This window comes from Grammomys surdaster, unplaced genomic scaffold, assembly GCF_004785775.1.
Source record: "Grammomys surdaster isolate TR1022 unplaced genomic scaffold, NIH_TR_1.0 219, whole genome shotgun sequence".
Classification (NCBI taxonomy): domain Eukaryota; kingdom Metazoa; phylum Chordata; class Mammalia; order Rodentia; family Muridae; genus Grammomys; species Grammomys surdaster.
In genome coordinates, this window is record NW_021604664.1 from 3604064 (window position 1) to 3625612 (window position 21549).

The 21549-nt window shown below is 49.1% G+C and overlaps 1 protein-coding gene across 1 annotated transcript in view; it reads left to right on the plus strand.

The window, feature by feature from the left end:
- The window catches only part of LOC114625540 (histo-blood group ABO system transferase 2-like), a 16382-nt gene extending 12638 nt beyond the window's left edge, over window positions 1-3744 (plus strand). The window contains exons 4-6 of the mRNA XM_028772837.1: window positions 415-450; window positions 963-1097; window positions 3054-3744. Coding sequence (XP_028628670.1) covers window positions 415-450; window positions 963-1097; window positions 3054-3744 — 862 coding nt within the window. The remainder of the gene's footprint in view (window positions 1-414; window positions 451-962; window positions 1098-3053) is intronic.
- The last annotated feature ends 17805 nt before the right edge of the window (window positions 3745-21549 follow it).

Sequence of the window (21549 nt, forward strand, 5' to 3'; positions counted from 1 at the left end):
GAGAGACAGGGTGAGAGAGACACAGAGAGACACAGAGAGAGACTAGATTCTTTGTGCCACTAATCAGGACAGGTCTAAAGCAGACTGCAGGCCCAGGAGGGACAGTTGACATCTACCAAGGAGAGACATGTTAAGACTCTTACAGCTTGTAAAGTTAAGTAGTCCTTATACTACTTTAGATCTCCTAGCCTTAACTGGTTGGAGGGGTCTCATGACTTCCACTCTCTACCGCATGTCAAGTAAGATGATGATTTTCCTGCTTTGGCTTATCCTTGGATCCAAGAATCATGAGTAGACTGGGTAGATTTTTAAGTGTTTGCCACTGCTTAAATAGGTTTGTCTGGTGCATGGCTTCTAGTGACACGCATCCAATGGCTGACCTATCAACTTGAATTCTGGTGTTTTCTTTTTCAGGATAGCCTATTCCCAACCAAAGCTGCTAACACCCAGGTTAGTAGATTTAGTTACTTCATATGTAGTGTGAGAGTCCTGAAGGACTAAAGGATGATTTGATTGCCCTATGGGTAGTTCAGTAGCACACCTGAAACCCTGAGTCAGTTTCCTATTTGGAAAAAATCTAAATTTAGAAAAAAACTCAAAGATTTAATTTTAATCTTCCTTGAGCTTGCATCACCAACCCTTTTAGAGCCTTTCAGTTGTCTGATTCAAGTTTTGGAGTCCAGAGCATCTTCTGTCTCTCCTTATGCATTTCAGCTTCTGTCCCTCGCTTCCTGCCTCTGTCTTCAGGGACTTTTAGGGATGTTGTGGGTGTGGTGGGTGTAAACTTAGTTGCTTTTGTGGCAATATGTGGGAGTAATCAATGAGAGATACTTCTCTTTGGTCCATGTCCCATTCTGGGTGGGTAATCACTGCTGGGAGAAGCTGAGGGTAGAATCTGAGAAGGGTTTCTGCATGATGTTTGGTCACATGTTGCCGGTGGCTCTGGCTCTCTCTTTATGTAGTAGGAAAGATGTTCTTGTCTTGACACCTTGGCTGGCTCCCATCATCTGGGAGGAGACCTTCAACATCGACATACTGAATGAGCAGTTCAAGCTTCGGAATACCACGGTTGGACTGACTGTGTTTGCCATCAAAAAGTAAGCAGCAGGGACTGGAGAGGTGGCTAGTGGAGGATGAGGACATGAGTTTGATCCCTAATCTATGGAAAAGCTGGACATGGTGGCATCCCAGATCTATAGGCAGAGGGGAGAGACAAGTGGCTCCAGGCCACTTATTGGACAGGCTAGCTAAACAGTGAGCTTCAGAGTTAATTATAGGAGTCTCAAAAATATAGATGAATTGCAGAAGAAGATACCCAAGGTGTGGCCTTCACACATGCAAGTAAACATACACACACACACACACACACACACACAACCTACACATATGCACATACCACAATGGTCAAAGTTCAGGCAAACAAAGCACAATGCTTATATTTAGGTTGCAGTTTTTGTGAGACTTGATCACTCTGTCACCCTTCTGAGCTCTGGTGGGCTCACAGGTAAATGAACCCAGATCGGCCTCCTCCTAGAACCCCACCCAGGTCAGCTACTCTTTCCTCTGTGCTCTCAGTCAGGTGTCATTTGCATTTCTCAGCACAACTTTAAGGTCCTCAACCCTAGAGCTAGCAGTAATGAACAGGATGCTAGCAAAGCTGTGGCCACTGATATGACCCCAGATGCAGGACAATGTAGACAGCAAGGGTTAGGTAGTAAATCTATGAAGCTCTGAGACTCTGGGTCAGGCTGCCTGTAGGCAGGAGACATGCCCTGTGGGAGACTGTGGGAATCATGACAGGACAGCATTGCAGTGTGGAAGACTGTGGGGGCTGAGAGAAGCTATTTCTACTGTCTGCATATGAGCAACACTCTGTGCTTCCCTGAAGTGCTGGCTGGGTTTCAAGCATACCTCTGAGGCTTTTGTAGGAATCACACTTGAGGGAGGTTTAGGACTCAGGAAGAAGAATCTTAGGCACCTTGAGAATGTCTACAGCCCTTAGAAACAAATGACTTGACAGTAGTAACAAGACACAAATACTACCTTGTCTATTTGCTGTTAAGTACATGAGAAAGAGTCCTGACAGGTGTTGGTAGGTGCTTTGTGAGAAGGCCTTTGAGGGGACTAGCTGATAGCCCCATGTTCACCTTCTTTGTACTGGATAAGCAGCAACTTGCTTGTTTCTGACACTGAAGCAGAGGCTTGGCACACTTGCCAGGTGGTGAGGAGCTGTCATCTCATGGGGATACTTGATCCTAGGGCACAGCCATCTGAAGCAGGTGAAGATTTCTTGGGCTGGGAGATGACAATAGAACCCAGCCTATAAGCCTTTTGTGCTTCTACCTGAGGGTTTTGATTTAGGTTTGCCCTTCTTTTTAGGATACCTGTTTCCTCTTCCCTCCTACCCTCTGAAACTGATTCTTGCTCTTGTGGAGTTGTTGTGGGATGATTCTTGGGGACATAAGTGAATCACTGAGAGCTGTGTGCACAAACACCTTCAAGCCTCTGAGGAGGAAGGCCTGGGATATAGAGACACTTTGCTTTTCTGAGACAGGGCTCTAGAGATTGCCACAAAAGAGGGGTTATAGTACCAGCCTTCAAGGATCCATATAGTTCCACCAGAGTTTCAAAGTGGGGCCCTATGAACACAGGCTCTTCTCAGGCTAATGTAAAGGTGCAGGGTATGGGATGTCTTGGCAGAGAGATATAATTAGTGGGGGAAATGGACAGAGTCATTGAGGGGTGGCTTGCTGAGGGTTTGCCAAGACCCAGGGGATTTCCTAGAACTCCAGGTTTGGAGTTAGCCACGCTGCCTGGCTGAAAGTATCCAGGGTCTAGTTCAGCATTTCTTGCTAAGATGGGGTGCTGATGTACCCTTTCCTGTAGGAAAGGAGGGTAAGGTCAGGTGCACCCTGAAGACTGGTGATAACAGCTGTAAAATCACAGGACCAGTCATCTGGGTAGCCATGGTTTCTGCAGCTTGGGCCTATGCCCTGGTAAGTCTTGTTCTAGCTGTATTAAACCTCTCCATACTCCTTTGTCCTCCCTCACAGGTATGTGGTGTTTCTTAAGCTGTTCCTGGAGACGGCAGAGCAGCACTTCATGGTGGGACATAAGGTCATCTACTATGTCTTCACTGACCGGCCAGCGGATGTGCCACAGGTGCCGCTGGCTGCAGGACGGAGCCTGGTGGTTCTAACTGTGCGCAACTACAGCCGCTGGCAGGACGTGTCCATGCACAGGATGGAGATGATCAGCCTCTTCTCAGAGCGGCGCTTTCTGCATGAGGTGGATTACCTGGTGTGCGCAGATGTGGACATGAAGTTCAGTGACCATGTGGGTGTGGAGATTCTCTCAGCACTCTTTGGCACCCTGCATCCTGGCTTCTACAGTAGCAGCCGAGAGGCCTTTACCTATGAGCGCCGGCCACAGTCCCAGGCTTACATCCCTCTGGATCAGGGTGACTTTTACTACATGGGAGCCTTTTTTGGAGGGTCAGTGGTGGAGGTGTACCATCTCACCAAGGCTTGCCATGAGGCTATGGTGGAGGACAAGGCCAATGGCATTGAGGCCGTGTGGCATGATGAGAGCCATCTGAACAAGTACCTGCTTTACCATAAGCCTACGAAGGTTCTGTCCCCAGAGTACATGTGGGATCAGCAGCTGCTGGGCTGGCCCTCCATTATGAAGAAGCTGAGATATGTGGCTGTGCTGAAGAACCATCAGGAAATCAGGAACAAATAGCAGAATTACTAATGAAGAGGACAGGCCTACAGCCAAGGTGTACTCCAGGCTGTGTTGAAACTGGAAAGATTTGAGCGACATTGCTATGTGTCACCCTCTACCCCACCTCAGAGTTTAGTGTGCCCAGAACCAATTGGCTTACCAAAAACTCTGGAGTAGCCTCTTCCTTCAGCTCCCACTATGTCTCTAAGTTCCTTGTATTCAGTGAGATGGTAGACAGATACTTCAGAACATGGGGAAACCCTGTCATACATTCACCTGAGGCCTGTGCATCACTCAGTTTTGTCTTGTCCCTTCCTCTGCTGGGAGGTTTTACTGAGGGCCATTGCCATTAGGAATGGTCAGGAGGGCGGGGAGAGATGCCCTGCTGGCTGCAGAGGTGTTTACACCTGTTCAGCTTACTTAAGGCAGGTCAGCAACCTTCCCTATCACCACTGCTTGTTTTTTATTTATTTGGGAAGAGCTAGATCCCCATTCCTGGGAATAATTGCATTTCTAGATGACATACGAAGTTTTAACTCTCCTTTTTCAAATTTCTTTGTTTGAAGTACTTGGCATTGAACCCAGGGATTTGTGGATACTAGTCAGGAATGTTGCCACTGTGGTACATTCTCTAGCCAGAGTCTATGTTATTATTATTATTTTCTTTAATCTTTTTTTAAAGTCCATACTTTATACCCCTCCCAGTCCATCTTCTAACTGTTCCACATCCCACATCTCCTCTCCCCATCTCCAAGAGGATGTCCCAATCCTCTCCATCCATACCCTGGGGCCCCAAGTCTCTTGAGGGTTAGGTGCAAATTCTCTGAGTCCAGACAGGGCAGTTCTCTGCTGCATATGTGTTGGTGCCTCATATCAGCTGGTGTGTGCTGCCTAGTTTGTGGCTCAGCGTCTGAGCGATCCCAGGGGTCCAGGTTAGTTGAGACTGCTGGTCTTCCTATAGGATGATCCTCTTCCTCAGCTTCTTCCAGCTTTTCCCTAATTCCACCACAGGGGTCACCAGGTTTCTGTCCATTCGTTGGGTGTAAATATCTGCATCTGACTCTTTCAGCTGCTTGTTGGGCCTTTTGGTGGACTCTGTTTTAAAGACAATTACTGATTGAGCTCGGTATCTCTGTAGCTGGTCTCTACTAAGCAATACTTTGTGTAGTTAAGTATGTCCACTGAGTACCTACTATCTTCCTATGTGTGGCTGACTCCGTGGACCTCTGAGCAGCTCAACAGGATGGCTTACAAATGCTCGATAAATGCAGGCTTCACTCCCAGACCACAAGGCATCTATTTGTCCTTTCAACAGAAGAAAACAAGAAGTCCACATGTTTCACTGACTGTATTTTATAAACTAAGGAGAAAGGAAGGATGCTCTTTTTAAATTCTTTTCCTTTCTGTTAGGAGAAACATTTTAGAGAATGGGAATTAAGAGTATAGTCATGAGGGGGCAGGGAAAGGAAAGGCCAGTCAAGTCAGGATGATGGGTCCAGGCCTGTAGCTGCCCACCCTAATGCATTGGGGAGGCAGGCATCCCACACCTACACAGATTCCACCTTTGGCAGCCCTGGGTTCAAGTGCAACATACAGGACAGGACAGATGACCTCTTGATTCCATGACTTCCTGGCCTAAGCAAACTGAGCTGCCTTATCCTTAACAACTGGAGGCTCCTGTATCAATCAGTCATTCAGCAAATAGTTGTGGAGTGAGTGAATGGACTCAACTGGGGCCCAATACCCTACTAAGCCATCGAAAGCCTGCTGCCAAGTTAAGCCAAGGGCAGCCAAGCACAGGATGTAACAGAAGCCAGAGTGTTAGTTACTCTAGGGGTAGAGGCTGGTTGGGGTTTGCTGGGGACAGGCCTGGTTGAGCTTCGCAAGACTGTGGGTCCCAGAGCTCTTTCCATTTCATCTGGGGATTTTTCAATCTCTCCCCTCCTCCTCCTCCTCCTCCTCCTCCTCCTCCTCCTCCTCCTCCTCCTCAGTCCTTCCTCATTGACAGCAATTGCTAGCTCTGACATGATTTAAAAATAGATATTAAGGCCAAGAAGTTTAATTTTTAATGCTTTGGAAATGAACACAGGGCTGGCATTCCTTCACAGCCATGCTCCAAGGGTCTCTCAGTGTATCTGCCAAGCCCTTCATTTTGCTGCTTGACTTAAGCAGCCAGACATGACCCTACTCCATATCCAAAAGATTTGCTTGTAAGCAGCCTCCTGGGGAACCATCCCTCATTCCCAAACACTATGGGAAATCCCTAATCATCTCCCCCGTGCTGCTTGCTTCTCCTGCTTCGCCTGCATCTCCTGCATGAAGAGATGAGCTGAGGCCAAGTCTCAACCTAACTGCTTTCTAGAATCCCTCAAACCAGAAGGTACCACACAGATTGGCTATAGCACTATATGTTTCCTTAATTCACTGTGCACAGACCTTAGTCCACAAAGGCACTTATGGTGTGGCCATGCCAGTAAAGACTGTGTGTAGCTAAGGCAGTAGAGAGCCTATCCTGGTCACCTGCACCCAAAGACAGCAAACAAGAGGGTCTTGATGTTCAGGGAGATTAATCAAGAATCCCCCCATCACTCAACCTGTGGCAGCTCCATGTCTTCCTTTCCCTTGCTCTAGCAGACACAACACTGCCTTCTCTGCTACTGATTGGCCTTTATAAAAACATTCCACAAATAATAGGTTATCAAGGGGGCCAGGGTGTCACTGTTCTGCCAACCATGACTTAAAGTGATAGGACAGCTCTGCTGGCAAGTATGAGAAGTGACTTATCTGGGAGTGGCAATTAGGGTACCCATCTGCCTCAGCCCCTCCATCTCAGACAGAACTGAATTCAACTGGATTCAGGTTGGGAGGAACTGGGCTGGGATCAGGATCCGATGGCCAGAGAAAAGGTTATGTGGCCCCAGCTCACAGAGATGCCTCTTGTAGCCTTCCCCTTATCCCTTTCTCCTTAGCAAAAGCATTCAAGTATATTCACTTAATCTCTGCTTGGAATATTCTCTCAGGAACTCCTGACAGGATCCACAGGTCTGTGGGCTAAAACTGTGTAGACTACAGGCCTCCTATTCCTAACCATCAAGAAGCCAGAATTCTCTGTGGCCCTGAGAATCAGGGTGTGTGTGTGTGTGTGTGTGTGTGTGTGTGTGTGTGTAAAGGACCATGAGGAAGGGATGGCCACAGATCTCCCTTTATTCTCTCCATCTATGTGAGGCCTCAAGAAAAGCTGTCCTCCTGGGTGCCCTAGGCTCTCCTGGTGCACTGGGCTGGGCTGCCTACCAGGCTAGAACTGTCTAACCGAAGCCAGCATGCCGGGAACAGACCTGGACCCCCACCAGCCCACAGACACCCAGCAGCCTGGGAGGCACCTGCCCTTTCTTAGTAAGAGGGAGTGTTGGGCTGTAGAAGACATCCTGTGGTGTTTAGCCATGCGGTGTTTAGCCACGCTCCCAGAACCCAGAGACCTAACATGCAGTCTCACCTCCATTTAACCAACATGTTGAGTCACACACAACACAGTTAGAGGGTGTGACTAACAGGCCTCTGCCCCAAGATTTACATATTAATGAATTACCTAAAGGCTGGGGGCATAGATAACTAAGTTTTCATCTCCCTAGCCCCTCCTCCTTCCCACTCCCCAGTATAAGGGGGCCCCTCCTGGCATTTTGGGGGAGAGCAATAAACTTCCATGTCTTTGATTCCATGTGTCTCCTGGAACTTTGGACTCTCTTGTGTAAAGCCTCCCGCGCTCCCTGCTGCGGTTGTCCGCGGGGCTCCCTCCCCTGCAGCAGTGGTCCATGCACCCATGCCCTTGCAGGCTGCCTCCGTCCCTACTCCGGGGACTCCCTCCCCCACCGCCGGGCTGTGCTGGGTCCCTGCGCCCCTGCTCCTGGGACCCTGCCATCACCGCGGCACATGGGCGAGGTTGAACAGCCGCCCGCTGTGTGGGCGTCAGGTGCATGAATTCTGTCCCTTGACGTGGGCAGCTTGAGCTGCTGATTCCCCAGACCTCTGACTCGCCACTGCTCCAGGGACTGCCCTGCCCATGGGGCCCAGCGCGCCTGACCTGCCCCGAGTTTTAAACCACAAGGGAGGAGCATGAACAGCACAGCCCCACTCAGTCCTGCCCAGAGTGATGTCACCATACCCTCACCAATGCCACTGTGCTCAAAGTTCCTCCCAGTGTTGAAGAAGCAGGCAGCCAAGGGGGCTGCAGCAAAAGCCCACCAGAACCACAAGGAACCAAGACTCCCCTAGAGGCTCCATTATATAGAGGATGTAGTATCATGTCTGGGGGACTATGAGCAGGCTACAGATCCACGAGAAATTCTCTATTGACTGTAGAGTCAAGTTCAACTCCAGTCCTCAGAAAAAAAGCCTCTCTGGACCACGGCATTAAAATGTGATGGCTACATACCACCAACTCCTGATCTCAGTGGGCTGAGTTTGACAACCCCCTCCCCCCACTGTCTTCATTTCCTCCTGTGCTCCACACTTAGTGTGCAACAGAACATCAGAGTCCTCCCAGAAAGTACTCCCTGGAACCCTGCACATCCTCCCTACCATGCTGTCTCCTCTCCTTCAGCACTTCCACCTGATCCACCCTCCATCAAGCTGAGGGTCACCTGCCTAGAGGAGGTGCTCACCTGAGTACGGCATGGGGACCCACCCACCATCCCCACATCCCTCCAATTCCCAGAAAGCACTGGCAAGTACATGGGGAACCATTCCCCTTCTGCTAGAATCCCCATTCTTCCTAAGATCCGCACCCGACTTCAGCATCTCATGTTCATCATCACATTTAAGAAATGTGTCATTGAAACTCGACTTGCCCTAGTTTGTGGTTTGTCATAGGAATTCTGACAATACTAAGTAATTAGAATGGCAGGGAGTGGGGTAGTAAAATTCTCTTCTCTTCCAGGGAAGAGTTCTAATGAGGAACAGGTAGTAAGCTCTCTAACTTCTAATCTCACACTAGAAAGGGAAGGTGCATCAACAAACTGCCGCCATGCTTGTAGAAGAGATAAACATAGTTGGTTTTTTATAAATGTATTCCAGATCCATGCTGTGTGCATAACACAGACCATGACCTACAAAGAGGTCTCCTTGCCCCAAACCAAACTAGAATCATTCTGAAGGCATCACAAGCCGTTATACCACCTGTGGCCAGCAGGTGGCGAGATGAGAGTAGCCAGGAGTCCTGCTGAGTGATAGTTGTGGGATTGTGGAATCTTGGGTGTTCGGCCACGCCCCCAAAACCCAGAGATCTAACATACAGCCCTTGTCAAGTCACGTAAGACACGAGACAAACAGGCCTCTGCCTCAGGATTTCCCTGGCCCTGCCCCTCCCCCTTCCAATATATAAACAAACCCCTTCCGACATTTTTTGGGAGAGTCTTGTCACCATCCAAACCCACCGTCATGTCAATAAATCTGTCTACGTGTCACTTTGAACTCTGGACTCTTTGCGTAAGTCAAGACTTGAGCCCCCCTGTCCACATGGTGGGACGGGGAAGGGAGAGAAGCCTTTTCCGCCCGCCCTGGTGCTCTCTGTACTCTAGTGGGCCGCAGGACACTTTTCTTGATGACAGCAGCCCGTGTACTGTCTTGGCGGGGACCCTGGCCTGTGCCATGTCTCTTGTGTCCAGCGTCTCCGTTCCCAGGACCCTGCGGTCTCTGCCAGCATGTGAGCTGTTCACCACGCGGGCAAGACCGCTGAGCCTCGGGTCCTAGCACGGCCCTCGGTTAGAAGGTCTGTGCTCTTAAGTCTCACCAGCTCGCGCCCGCCTGGCCGCCTTCGAGCCCCGCGCAAACATTACCCAACAGATAGTCACTGGTCAGAAGGCACTAAACATTTATGCTCACAGAGTCTTCATATAATTAATATGTGTGCAGTGGGGCAAACCAAAAGGTAGGATGGAACTATGAAATAGGAAAGAAAAGGTTGGAGCGAACAACAAACATGACAGCACTTGTGTAGACAGAGACACCAGGGAAACACACACAAGTACCTGAAGGACACAGATCCTGGCAAAAGAATGTAACGAGCATAAGGCACTGGCCCACAAAACGGTGACAAAGTAATTCTTTACATTCCAATGGTTCTTGTCACCAGAAAGCGAATTAGAATATCTGATCCAGCTTTCCTAAAATTCCAACCACGTGACAGGTAACACTAATCATTACATAGCCCGTCTCCCTGAGCCCCCCTCACTATCCCACCCCCAACTATGGAAATACCCACCTCACCTCAGACCAGCCTCAAAGGAAAAGAAACCAATACAGTCAGGTGTCTCCTTGACCCTCAGGGTATCACAGAGCTAAGACAGTAAGGACCGTGAAGAAGACCATCCATCCTAACAGCCTAGACTGGAGAGGAAACCCCAATCTTAAGGGGCACATGAGCCACTCAAGGTCACACAAGACTCTAACAAAAAACAGAAGGCAGATGAGACTCACACTTCTTCCTTCAAAGCCTAGAGCTTCCTTTTCCTTCTCCAGAAGTTGCCCTCTCCACACACACTCCCCCAAAAGTTTTTCTTAAAAGTGGATCACTCCACAGGAGATGCGTACTACTGCCATACAGCATCGCCGAGGATGTCTTTCTCCTGCCCCCAGGCTGCTCCGGGACCATGCTTGGCAGCCTCGAGCCAGTGGCAGGACGGAGCCTGGGGATTAGTTAAACATCTGCACTGAGTAAGTCTGAGCTCTGGTGAAGAAAGACGGAGGCAACAGTGAGGACGAAAGAAGCAGATATGAATTAAGTTTTCATCCAGTTTGTGTAACTAGGAAGTACTTGGGCACACAAGGTCATCAGTATCACACATGAGACAGGATATTTCCAAGCCAGCCAACTCATTGACACTTTCTCTAGAAAAATTCATCTCCCCTTGTCCTTTTCTCATCCTGGAGCCAGCCTCCTGGAGCCTGGGAAAGTGCACCCAGACTGCTTTCTGCCCAATCCACAGCAATCCCTCAAAAGCAGCAGCCTGCCCCCATCCTGCATCATTGCTTCCTCCTCTTCCTGGGAGCCACCTCAATGAGCAGGAGACTGTGACCTCCACACCCCATCCCAATCCCATCATGCTACAGACTGTGCCTGCTTTCAGGAGCAATAGAAGAAACTCAGAAACCATCCTCACTGACCCCAAAACACAGGGGCAGAGCTGCGCCGTCTTACACACACCTACAGATGCAGGTTCCCTGGTGCAGGTACTTCAGCATGCCTTTCCTTAGGAGAAGGAGGCAGTGGCAAATTTTGCCAGCTTCCTAGGAGCAGAGTATGTATCTCCTGGAAGACTGACGAGTTGAAGCTTCCATTCAGCCATGGACAAGAGGGAAAAGGAAGAGAAAGCTGCAGGGGGTGGGAAGGTGATGCAATTTTTTTTTTTAATTTTTTTTATTTGTTTATTATATGTAAGTACACTGTAGCTATCTTCAGACACCCCACAAGAGGGCATCAGATATCATTACAGATGGTTGTGAGCCAACATGTGGTTGCTGGGATTTGAACTCATGACCTCTGGAAGAGCAGTCAGTGCTCTTAACCTCTGAGCCATCTCACCAGCCCGGTGATGCAATTTTTAAAAGCACTCACCTTTGAACAGACAAGGGTAAGAGAGAGCGAGGAGGAAGTAGAGGATATTCATAGTGTGGAAAGCAAGGAAGAACAACAGAAGACTCAACAGTAAGGACTTACCCAGAATATCAAATTGAAGAGGAACATCATGTACTTCAAGCAGCAGAGACTGGCCATGGCCATGCTGCAATTCTTAAATTCTAGGAGGAACACGAAGGACAGGTCCAGGTATAACTTGTCAGTCTTAATGCTGGCCTCCGTGCAGCTCTGACCCCGCGAACCTGCAGTGCCTTAGAAGGAGCCAGTCCTGAAGCCATGGCCGAACAGGAGGCTAGAGGTGGATGACTTGGTAAAGTTCGAGTCTTTGCTGTCCGAAGATGGACTCCGGTGGATCAAAGAATCCTCACTACTCGACTTCTCCATGCTCGCCTCATTCCCTGGGGGCACGAGGGGTGGGAAGCATTGCTTCTAGAGTGGGAAGGAGGGTGCCCCCATCTGGCATGGGTTCTGAGCGAGCAGGCTGTTGGAGCTTCATAGACCCCAACTCTGCACCTAAGAGCACTATCAGAGCAACCAGCTGCCCAGGGGTTCACTGCCTCTGGGATGGCACCCGCTTCCAGACTTAGCCCACTGGCCGGGGAGTGGTCTGTGGCACAGCTATAAGCATGCTTGGGGAGCCAACTCGCCTGTGTAACTAGGCTTCTTTGGGGAAGCTGCAATTTGACTACTCTTTCTTGGGCTGCTGCACCACCTGCAGGACCTGGGGCCACCACGGTTCGAAAATGATAAAAACTAGAAGACCGGGGGGATGGGGGAGCACAAAGGGCAGGGACAGAGACCGAGTCTCTCCTTTGTGCACCAGCTGGACTAGAGTCAGGACAGCTGCTCTCCCCTGGCAGCTCGTGCCTGGCTGCCCACCATTCCTCCTGTCAGTGTGGTGTCCAGGATACCCAGGTGTGTTATGTGTGAAGTGAACCAATAGGGGTGAGACCAGTTAGAGTAGACAGGGTCTGAACAAAACATGATACCGTTATGTCTCAGGTGGAATGAGGTGTCCCCAAGGATCCCCATGCTAGCACCTACATTGTTAATCTTTTCCCATCTCTTCTCCCTAGCTCACACCTGTACTGGTCACACCAGTCTCTCCTGGTCCCTCAACTGCCCCATCATTGTGTCTGATTAGAAATGAATATATTCCTCCAGGGCTTGGGCCCAGAAAGCCAGGTGCTAACAGGCAGGCAAGAGAAGAAGGCTGTCCTGTGTCACGGCCCTGCTCTCCTTGGTCATACTTGTCAATGCTACAGTGAAGTCTCACTGTGACACCTGGGCTGAGTCACTAGCAGACTAATAAGGGAAAATGCAGTTCATCAGCCCTTACATTCACCAGACTGACCCTTCCACATAGGTGTAGTGAGCATTCTGTTTTACGGAAAAGGAAACCATAGGCTTGGGTAGCTTTCCAAGCCCAGTGTCCTCTCCTCTTGGATTTTAAACACTTGCTCCCCCTGGCAGTCTTCAAATCTAACAGCAAAAGGCAGAAGAGGGAGACTGAGGTAGCATGTCTCAATTTGTGGTTGGGGTGGGGTTATTAGGTAAAAGAATGCTGAATTAGGGGAACAGGGAGGAAGATGACTGGGGTGGTACTCTGGACAGGACAGGTAATAAGCAAAGGGCTGTAATAAAGAATGGAGAGAGGGAAATACAGAAGGAAATGCAGGGAGGAAGAGAGAGACTTTATCCTGTCTTAGGACAAAAGCAGATGGAGCCCTATCGCACCCATCCCCTTGAAAAAACCAAAACCAGAAGATACAGCCTATAAGGGATGCGTGGAGATGCCGTGGCAAAAGGCTGGCTCTGGGTGTGAGGGACAATTCCTGGAGTGGTCCAGCAGCACCCTGGGACATAGGCCACCATGAAGCTATTGCCTTAAACAGAAAGGGGAAGCCAGACCTCAAGGGAGACACAGGCATGGGGAGAACAGGCACCTAGTGTGGGCTGGAACAGACTGTCCATACTTATTCCCCCCTCCCACCCTGCATGGAAAGGCTATAGCTTGAAGACTTGGGACAATGCCAGAGCAGACTAACAAGAATGACAAATTAGGCTGAGCTATGACATGAGCATCAGGCCACCTCTCCCCCTGCAGTCTTGCTTTGATACTCTTGGGTTTTACTTGCTGGATTTCTCAACCATGAGATGGAGTCAAGGATGAGTAACAGCCTGGCCCCGCACCACTCTCTCAAGTTTATGGAGGCATCTTGGGAGACAGCACCTTCCTCCCTCTCACACAGCCACTGCGTGGGGAGAGTCTAATTGATTTCTGCAGCTGCCTGATGATGCTGTCCTTGGAAGCTGTTGGCAGTGGTGCTGGTTAGGGATTTGGGCTTTTTGTTTTTACATTTGTGCATGTGCGTGTGTGTGTGTGACTGCATGTGTGTGTGTTTGTGTGTAAGGCAGAAGACAAAGTCTGTGGGAGTTGTTTCCTTTCTCCCATCATGCAGGTCCCAGGGATTGAACTCCATTCCTCAGGCTTGGTGGCAAGAGCTTTTTACTTGCAGAGCCAAATTAGCAGCCCAATTTTTAGAAGAGAAGCAAAATCAAGAACACTATCGTTCTGTTTTGTGACTGGGAACCCAAGGGCTCTGGGCACCTGGGAAGAGTCTTTCCCTCAGTGATAACTGTCACCTTCACCTTTCAAAGCAACAGCAAGCCCCCAGGCTCAAGGGCCAAGAGCTGGGTTCTGCTGACTGTACATACTCCAAGTCAGGATACTCGTGCTGCCCCAGCTACAGATGTCAGGCATGGCCTCGTGTGGCAGGGACCCACAGCAGGATGCTCCTATCCCACTGCCAGCTCCCTTCCTTGCTCCTGGTAAGGACATACCTGGCATCTGGCACTACAATCAACACAGCTGAGAGCACCACAGTACCCACTGTGTGCTCAATCTCCCCAGGTCCTTTCTGTATGTAAAATGGGTAAACTGAGTCACAGAGTGAACTCTAGAATAGTAGAGACTGTACCTCTATCAAAAATGTTCATGTCTTGTCAGTCAATGGACAACTGCTAGTGCTGATTACAAATCTGCACCCAAACACCTCTCTTTGGGCCTGGAGTAGTGTGTATACAGGTCAGCCAGCCTGTCTGTCTGTCTCCCTCTCTGTCTCTGTCATCTCTGTCTCTCTTTCTCTCTACACACAAACAAACACACACACGAGCACCAAGTGTGTGCTGTGTATGGGTGTGTATATGAAGTCAAGGTAGAGGCTAGTAGTGAGGGCATGTGTGAGTGTGCTTGTAAACCTGCATACACACGTAAGACACAAGTCTAGTCCTGGGGACTGCTGGTGTGAAATGAGCACAGGAAAGACAGAACTTCCCACATGTATGGTCAATATAAGAGTAATAAACCCCACATCTAGAAATCCTGTGTGTGCCCGTGTGCTGGCCCTCCCTCTCACCACCCCTGACCCTGACTCACCCCTGCTACCAGCTCTTTCCTCAATGCCCCACTCAGGCAGAGCTTCCTCAGTGCTGGGTTAAGTTCTTTCTCTGGCTCTTCCCTCAGCCTCACTCTCTGACTTCCATTTTCCCAGCCTGGATTACTTTTCTTTAAAACAGGAAGAAAAACCCTCCTTGCTTCCTTAGGGAGTGATACGTTCAAGGATTACAGAGTGACTGTCTGTGATCCGAAGATCTCAAAAGTAAGAAAGAAAGAAAGAGAGAGAGAGAAAGAGAGAGAGAGAGAGAGAGAGAGAGAGAGAGAGAGAGAGAGAGAGAGAGAGAAAAAAAAGGGGGGGGACAAAACGCTTTGGGGGCCAATTTCACTGGTAACATTGGGAGGTTCCTTCCCTGGGGAGGACAAGGCAGTGATCTCCACTCTCTCCACACTCCTGCCAGGAGCAAGGAGTTCAAGTTCAGCCCAAGTCAGTAGCAGAAAGCTCAGGTCTCCAGACACCAAGGTGAGTCTGCCTAGTCAAACCAAGTCCTGAGGCAGGAGGACTGCTGTCTGCAGCTGGGGCACAAGTTCCCCTTCCCGAGCAGCCTCCCCCATCAGGAACCCATCTACTTTTCCTTCTACCAAACCAGATCAAGAGGAGGGGCTGTTCTTCACCCTCCTGCCCCTAGCCAGGGTGGTAGCCCAGTGGCAGGCATAGAGTCAGCCTGACCTTGTCTTAGTCCCAGAGCACACACTACCTCAAACTGACCTGCACTTTTGGATCCGTAGACACCTCAGCTTCCTCCTCAGCAAGATGGAGACTAAGTTGTGAGGGTTAAGTGGGAAGGATGGGCACTCCAGGTGCCTGAGAAAGAACTGTCCTTATTGGTATCACAGCTGTGAACTTAAGGCAGCCTTCACTCCTGTGTCCAGACTCCCCCAGTGGCTCCCCTCTCTCCCTCCATAAGAGCTACAGTCTTTTGGCTGGGTGTGATAATATATGCCTTTAATCCCAGCACTCAGAGACACAAAGGCAAGCAAGAGGGCTAGCCAGAGGTACATAGTGAGACTCTGTTTCAAACAACAATTAAAAGCTGTAGCTTTTAGAATGGCATTCAAGGTCCAATGATCCCAGCCTGGAGACCATACCTGGGCTCATGTCCCTCTAGGTAAATGGGCCTTTAACAGTCTCACAGGCTGGTACCCCAGGGCCTTTATACCTTGTAGCCTCCTCTGTCCTAGAGTATACCCTGCTCCTCCATTATCCACAAGGTTCCAATCTACCTCCTCCACCAAAATGTAAGCTCTTCTGGGCATGACTTTGTTGCACTCCTGTAACCCCAGAGCCTAGAATAGTGACTGGTCCAGAAGAGGTCCTCAGTCCTTGGGATGAATGAGACGTGGGTCATCTAGTGTGAGCCAAGCAAAGGTGAGGATGGAAACCTATGCTCACACACAGACTGTAGTCATGAGGTCCCCCAGCCTCCTATGCCACCAACAGTCTTCATTCCAGTCACACCTCAAGGTCACCAAGCTGTGACAAGGACAAGATGGAGTAGACAAATACAATTTGGGGCTAGGCACTGTGATAAACCCTAGAGAAATGGGAGACTCTGAAATGACTTCTCACCATTGCTCCCCCCACCACCACCTCAGCTTTCAGTCTCCTGAGCTGGGATCCCTGAGTTCTATGAGAAAACCACTGAGATACCCAGAGCCACACAGCCCTGCCTCCCGGAATCCAGTTTATTATGTCACATTCACTCCTGAATTCCCAAGACCTTCTGCCTGCACACTCTAAGTGTCAAAAAGGAAGTTTCGTGAACGTATTTCACACCAATAACCGTGCAGAGAAGACAGACAGCTCAATGACATAAAACTCAAGTAACATATTAGTATGCAGATGATAGCTACCATGGATATAGCTGAGAAAAATTATAAGTAAGCATCCTCCCTCAATAGCTAAGGTTCTGTACCTGAGGGCTCAACAAAAGTACTTAGGGGATAAAACTGTTTCTGTATCCAACATGTTCGGACCTCCTTCTTGTCATTATTTCCTCTACATTACAGCAGAAGGATATTTATATTGTGTTGAGTATCAAAACTCACAATCCGCCCTCAAGTACCACAGCTTTCTCCTCCTGTAGGAGAAGGACTTGAAAGGGTTCAGGTACTTGCTAGGGAAGGAGTCAAATCTTAAGTAACCTTGAGACAAATCCAAACAGATAGGGAAAGTGCATAGATTGTATGCAGATACCACCAGCCTACACAGGAGCCCGAGCATCACTGGACTTTAATGTCCCCAGAGAAGCCCTGGAAACTGCCCCCATAGACTCAGAGAGGTAATTGTACTTTCATCACTGTCACATCAAGGGCAAGCACGTTCTGGATCAGATACAAGGGAACTGCTGAAGTCCACCAAGGGGAATGAAAAACAAGTTCAGGAAAATTCTTTTCTGAGAATGCATTTGAAGAAGGCAGCTATGGGAGCCTGGCCTAGGGGCTGAGGCAGAAGAGACACTGCAGTGTCTAAGGCAGCCTGGGTTACACAGTAAGACACTGATTCAGAACAAAAAAAGGAAAGAAGAAAAGGTAGGTAAGGAGCTGGGGTTGTGGCTCCATGGGGAAGCGCTTGCTTTGCAGGCATGAGATCCCCTGGCTTCCATTCCCAGGACCACAACAAAGAAGCAGAGGAAGAAAGGAAGAAGAGGAGGAAGAAGAAGAGGAAGAGAGGATGAAGAAGAGGAAGAGAGGATGGGGAAGAAGAGGAAGGGGATGAGGAAGAAGAGGAAGGGGATGAGGAAGAAGAGGAAGGGGATGAGGAAGAAGAGGAAGGGTAGGAAGAAGTTCAAACTGCTACCAAAGCCCTATAGGTTAGGACAGAATGCACACTCAATACTGACTGCAATGATGTCTGTATCACTGGCTTGACATCCTTTGATAGAACAAGTAGGAAACAGGAAGAAGAATGCCCGGGTTCTAAGGCGGGCCCACCCCAGTAGCAGCATATGGCCTCAGGCATACTACTTTATTGCTGAATTTGCCATCATCATTTGTAAAGCCAACAGACGGGTAGAGCACCATGTTTCCCACCTGATGCTGTGACCGTCTTCCCTGGACTCCACTCACATAGTCACAGTACCTGCAGATGACTGCTTCCATCTGAGGCCTCTGAAGACACTGGACATACAGCTGTGGACAAAGAACAACACCCCTCCTGCCCAGTGCTCCCTTCCAGAGGGCACTGATGTTTCCACCCCACATGCCGTCTAGCCCCAGCCTGCCGGACATCCAGCCCTCAAATACCACACTTCCTTCATAAGGAACTAGAGAGTGGTCTGTAGATGGTTTGGCAGTTGGCTTGGGAAGGTAGACACTTCCCACAGTCTTCCGGATAGCAAGGTTTCTCAGGAAGTCACTACCAGAAAGCCTATGAAGGAGCCTTCCCCCTTTTCTCCCCCTTTTCTCCCCCTTTTCTCCCAATTTTGCAAAGAAAGAAACTAGGGTTTTACTCATGGCAAACTTCTCTGGTAGTCATGGCTAAGGGGAGCTGACAGGCAAGAGGAGGCTGGCAGGAGTCTAGGGCCCAGCCACCTGAGCCACATTTTCTCATTGGTCCTGCTTTCTATATGGCCCCTGCTCCACAGCCCACCCACTGACTGGGCAGCACCCCTTCAATCAGAAGAGAAGGACAAGAAGCAGGCAAGCACCATGTTTTCCTAGCAGACAGATGAGGCTGAGAAGTTATCCAAAGGTTCCATGAGCCAGAAGGCTGGGTAAGGGCTTTAGAGTAGCTAAGACGGCCCCTATCCAGAAGGTTCTTTGGCTTATGATTCCTTCCAAACTGGCCTTTCTTCCATCCCTCACTAGCCAGGAGCTACAGAGCCATCATCCTTCCTGGGGTGGAATACGGCTTGACATCCCTGCAAATGGGAAAGGGCAGGAGCTTGAAGAGCCTCTCAGACACCTGCTAGACAACCACTCACTGAACCACAGTGCCCAGTATCCTAAACTTGACAGCTTCCAGTCCTTGAGGCTCAAAAGAAAGATCCAGGAAACTCAAAGGAACAGATCAAGGACAGATCAAGAGGGCAGTCAGGATGCTAAAGACAGGAGCAGATGGCAGCTGGGGCTTGGGGTAGCTGCCAATCGGCAGGACCATGAGAAGAAACCTACTGAGGTAAGGAAATAGTGCTCACAGTTGACATGCAGTGTCAAGGAGCACACTTGAGGGGTCTGTGTGTTTGTGTGTGTGTACGTGTGTACAGATTGGGGTCAGAAGACTGAAAGCCAGACAGGAATCACATGGCCCTAATTAAGTTGTAAGATTTAAGAGTTGAGTACACAGTATTTAAGAGATTACTTCATACACTGCTACATCCCAAACACAACATCCCTCACCAGCAGACATGGGATTGTCCTTAAATCCCCACAGCTCACCACCTCCCAAGGTGCTCCTTCGTCTGCTAGATGGCTTTAAGTGTGGGAGAGCCTGTCCTGGTCACCGCCTCAATTCCAGTGCCATGGAACCCCTGACCTGTATCTACAGGCTGGGCTCTCGTTCCCACACATAATGAAGTTGTATGCCATCCTCCATCGCACCTCACAGATGTAATTTCCAAACAAAATGGACATTCCTAGGTGTCTCATCCAATTCCCATGCCATGCCATCTTCACTCTCCTCGTCAACCCTCCCCTAATGCAGATCAGACTGTGTCCCAAGGAGACTCAAGAAACCCACTGCTGAGCTGAGAATGGTGGTACATGCCTATAACCCCAGTACTTGGGAGGTTCAGACAGGAGAATCAAGAGTTCAAGCCCAACTTCTGCACCTCTGCACCTCTGCTATGTAGTGTGTTCCAGAGCACCCTTGGTACAGGACAAAACTGCTTCACAATAAAGCAGGGACAGGAGCCAGGGTAGTGGTGTTCTTAACATGCTGGGGGTGTGGCTCACTGGTCCAGCACGTTGCTAGTACACATGAGGCCCGGGCTCGAACCCAGCAAAAACAAAGCAAAAGCAAACAACAGTCCCTAAAATCTCCTTAGTTAACAAATGCCTTGGGTAGCTTAAATTTTATTCCATTTATTCCCAGTTATTTATTCAACAAACATTAGGTACTCACTGTATGCTAAGCACTGAGATTGCCTAACTGTCTTTGTAGTTAAGGGGACAGCCACCTTGGAGAGATAAATGCAGAACCAGATAAAATTGTATGTGTGTGTTGGGGGATGGGGGAGATATGCTTTGGTTTTGTGAGACATCTCACTGTAGATACCCACTCTGGTGGGGAAGGGTGGCTGCAGGGACAGCTGAGGCCCAAGAGGAGTCTTTAAAACTCTGCAGGGCTCCAGTCACGATGGAGTACAACTAAGAAACTAAACAGAGGCATGAAACTGCCTCAGCCGCTGGACTGGGGGCCGCAGGGACTGAAATTCCTGAGTAGGGAAACCCAAGAGGTGGGTCCTATGAAAACAAACCCATAGCTTTGGCAGCTCCTCCAAGACAGATGCTCTAAGAGGACTCCAAGTGGAGTCTGCTGGTCTCAGCAAGCTGAGACACAAACTAGAGCTCATTCAGCTAGGACTTTTAGGGCAACATACCAGAGAAAGGGGACTGAGTTGAGAGAATGCAAGACCAGGAGTGTCCAGTTGATCCCTATACTTACCAGGGTGAAATTCTAAATATTGGGGAAAGCACCGGAAAGCAATACTCAAACCATCTCTGACATGCATGCATCCAGAGACAGGCCTCATTCCCAGGGCACTCAGTAGAGTCCTCAGAAGGGTACTGCCTAAGTAGTGAGGCTAAGTTTTCCCTAGACTACAAGTCTGCTTTAGATCTACCCTTTAAGAAGCTTAAAAGCAAACCTGAAATGTATGAAACTGATCCTAAGGTGTTTAAATGCATATTGGAATAAAGTCCAACACTATTTAAAGCCAGCATCTGTCAATATTAAATAACTCACACCAACTGGCATCCAATCAAAATTCAGCAAGCACTAAGTAGAAAGATCAATGGGTACAATCCCAAGCAAAATGAGAGCTGGTGAGCCTCACAGGAAGGAGAGACAAACGTGGTTTACAGGTATATTTATAGCCAGAGGAGAAAGTGGGACAAAGAGATATGAACTTCTCATGAGAACATCTAGAGGTGGAAATTACTGTGTCTAAAGTGAGACACATGCTGGAGGACATTCATTCACATCAGAAACCATAAAAGAAAAGAGCCATGTCCTTGAAGACCTAATGGCAGAAACTGCCCAAAGAGGAGCAAAGAGAAAAAGCCCACACAGCACGCAGACCACACAGAGAATTGCAGCCTGGCAGCCACAGCACCAGAATTCTAGAAGCAAGGAGAAAGAAGTGGAGATGGATAGTCACTCAAAATAACTGCTGAGCTTGCTAGAACAATGCTTGCAAGCAGGAGAGTCCAAAGAATGGGAGAGAAGTTTGAGACACTGATGTGATCTTTGAACCCTCAAGTTGCAGAATCACCATAGAGTCAGGCTAGTGGAGATGAACCCATGGTGCAGCACAGAAGCAGCACAAACATCCTACATATAAGGTCTTTCCTCTCGCCACCCCTGCAACAGGATAACTCTTCAGCCAGAAGCCACTGCAGGCATTGCAGCCCCTTACTCTATAAATAAAAGAAATCTAAGGCTAGCCAGGCATGCTAGAGCATGCCAGTAGTTCTAGTTTTGGAAACTGGGGCTGGAAGGTTGCAAGTTGGAGGCCCTCATGGGCTACAAAGTGAGAACTACTGAAAAATAAAACCAAAATAACTAAGGACT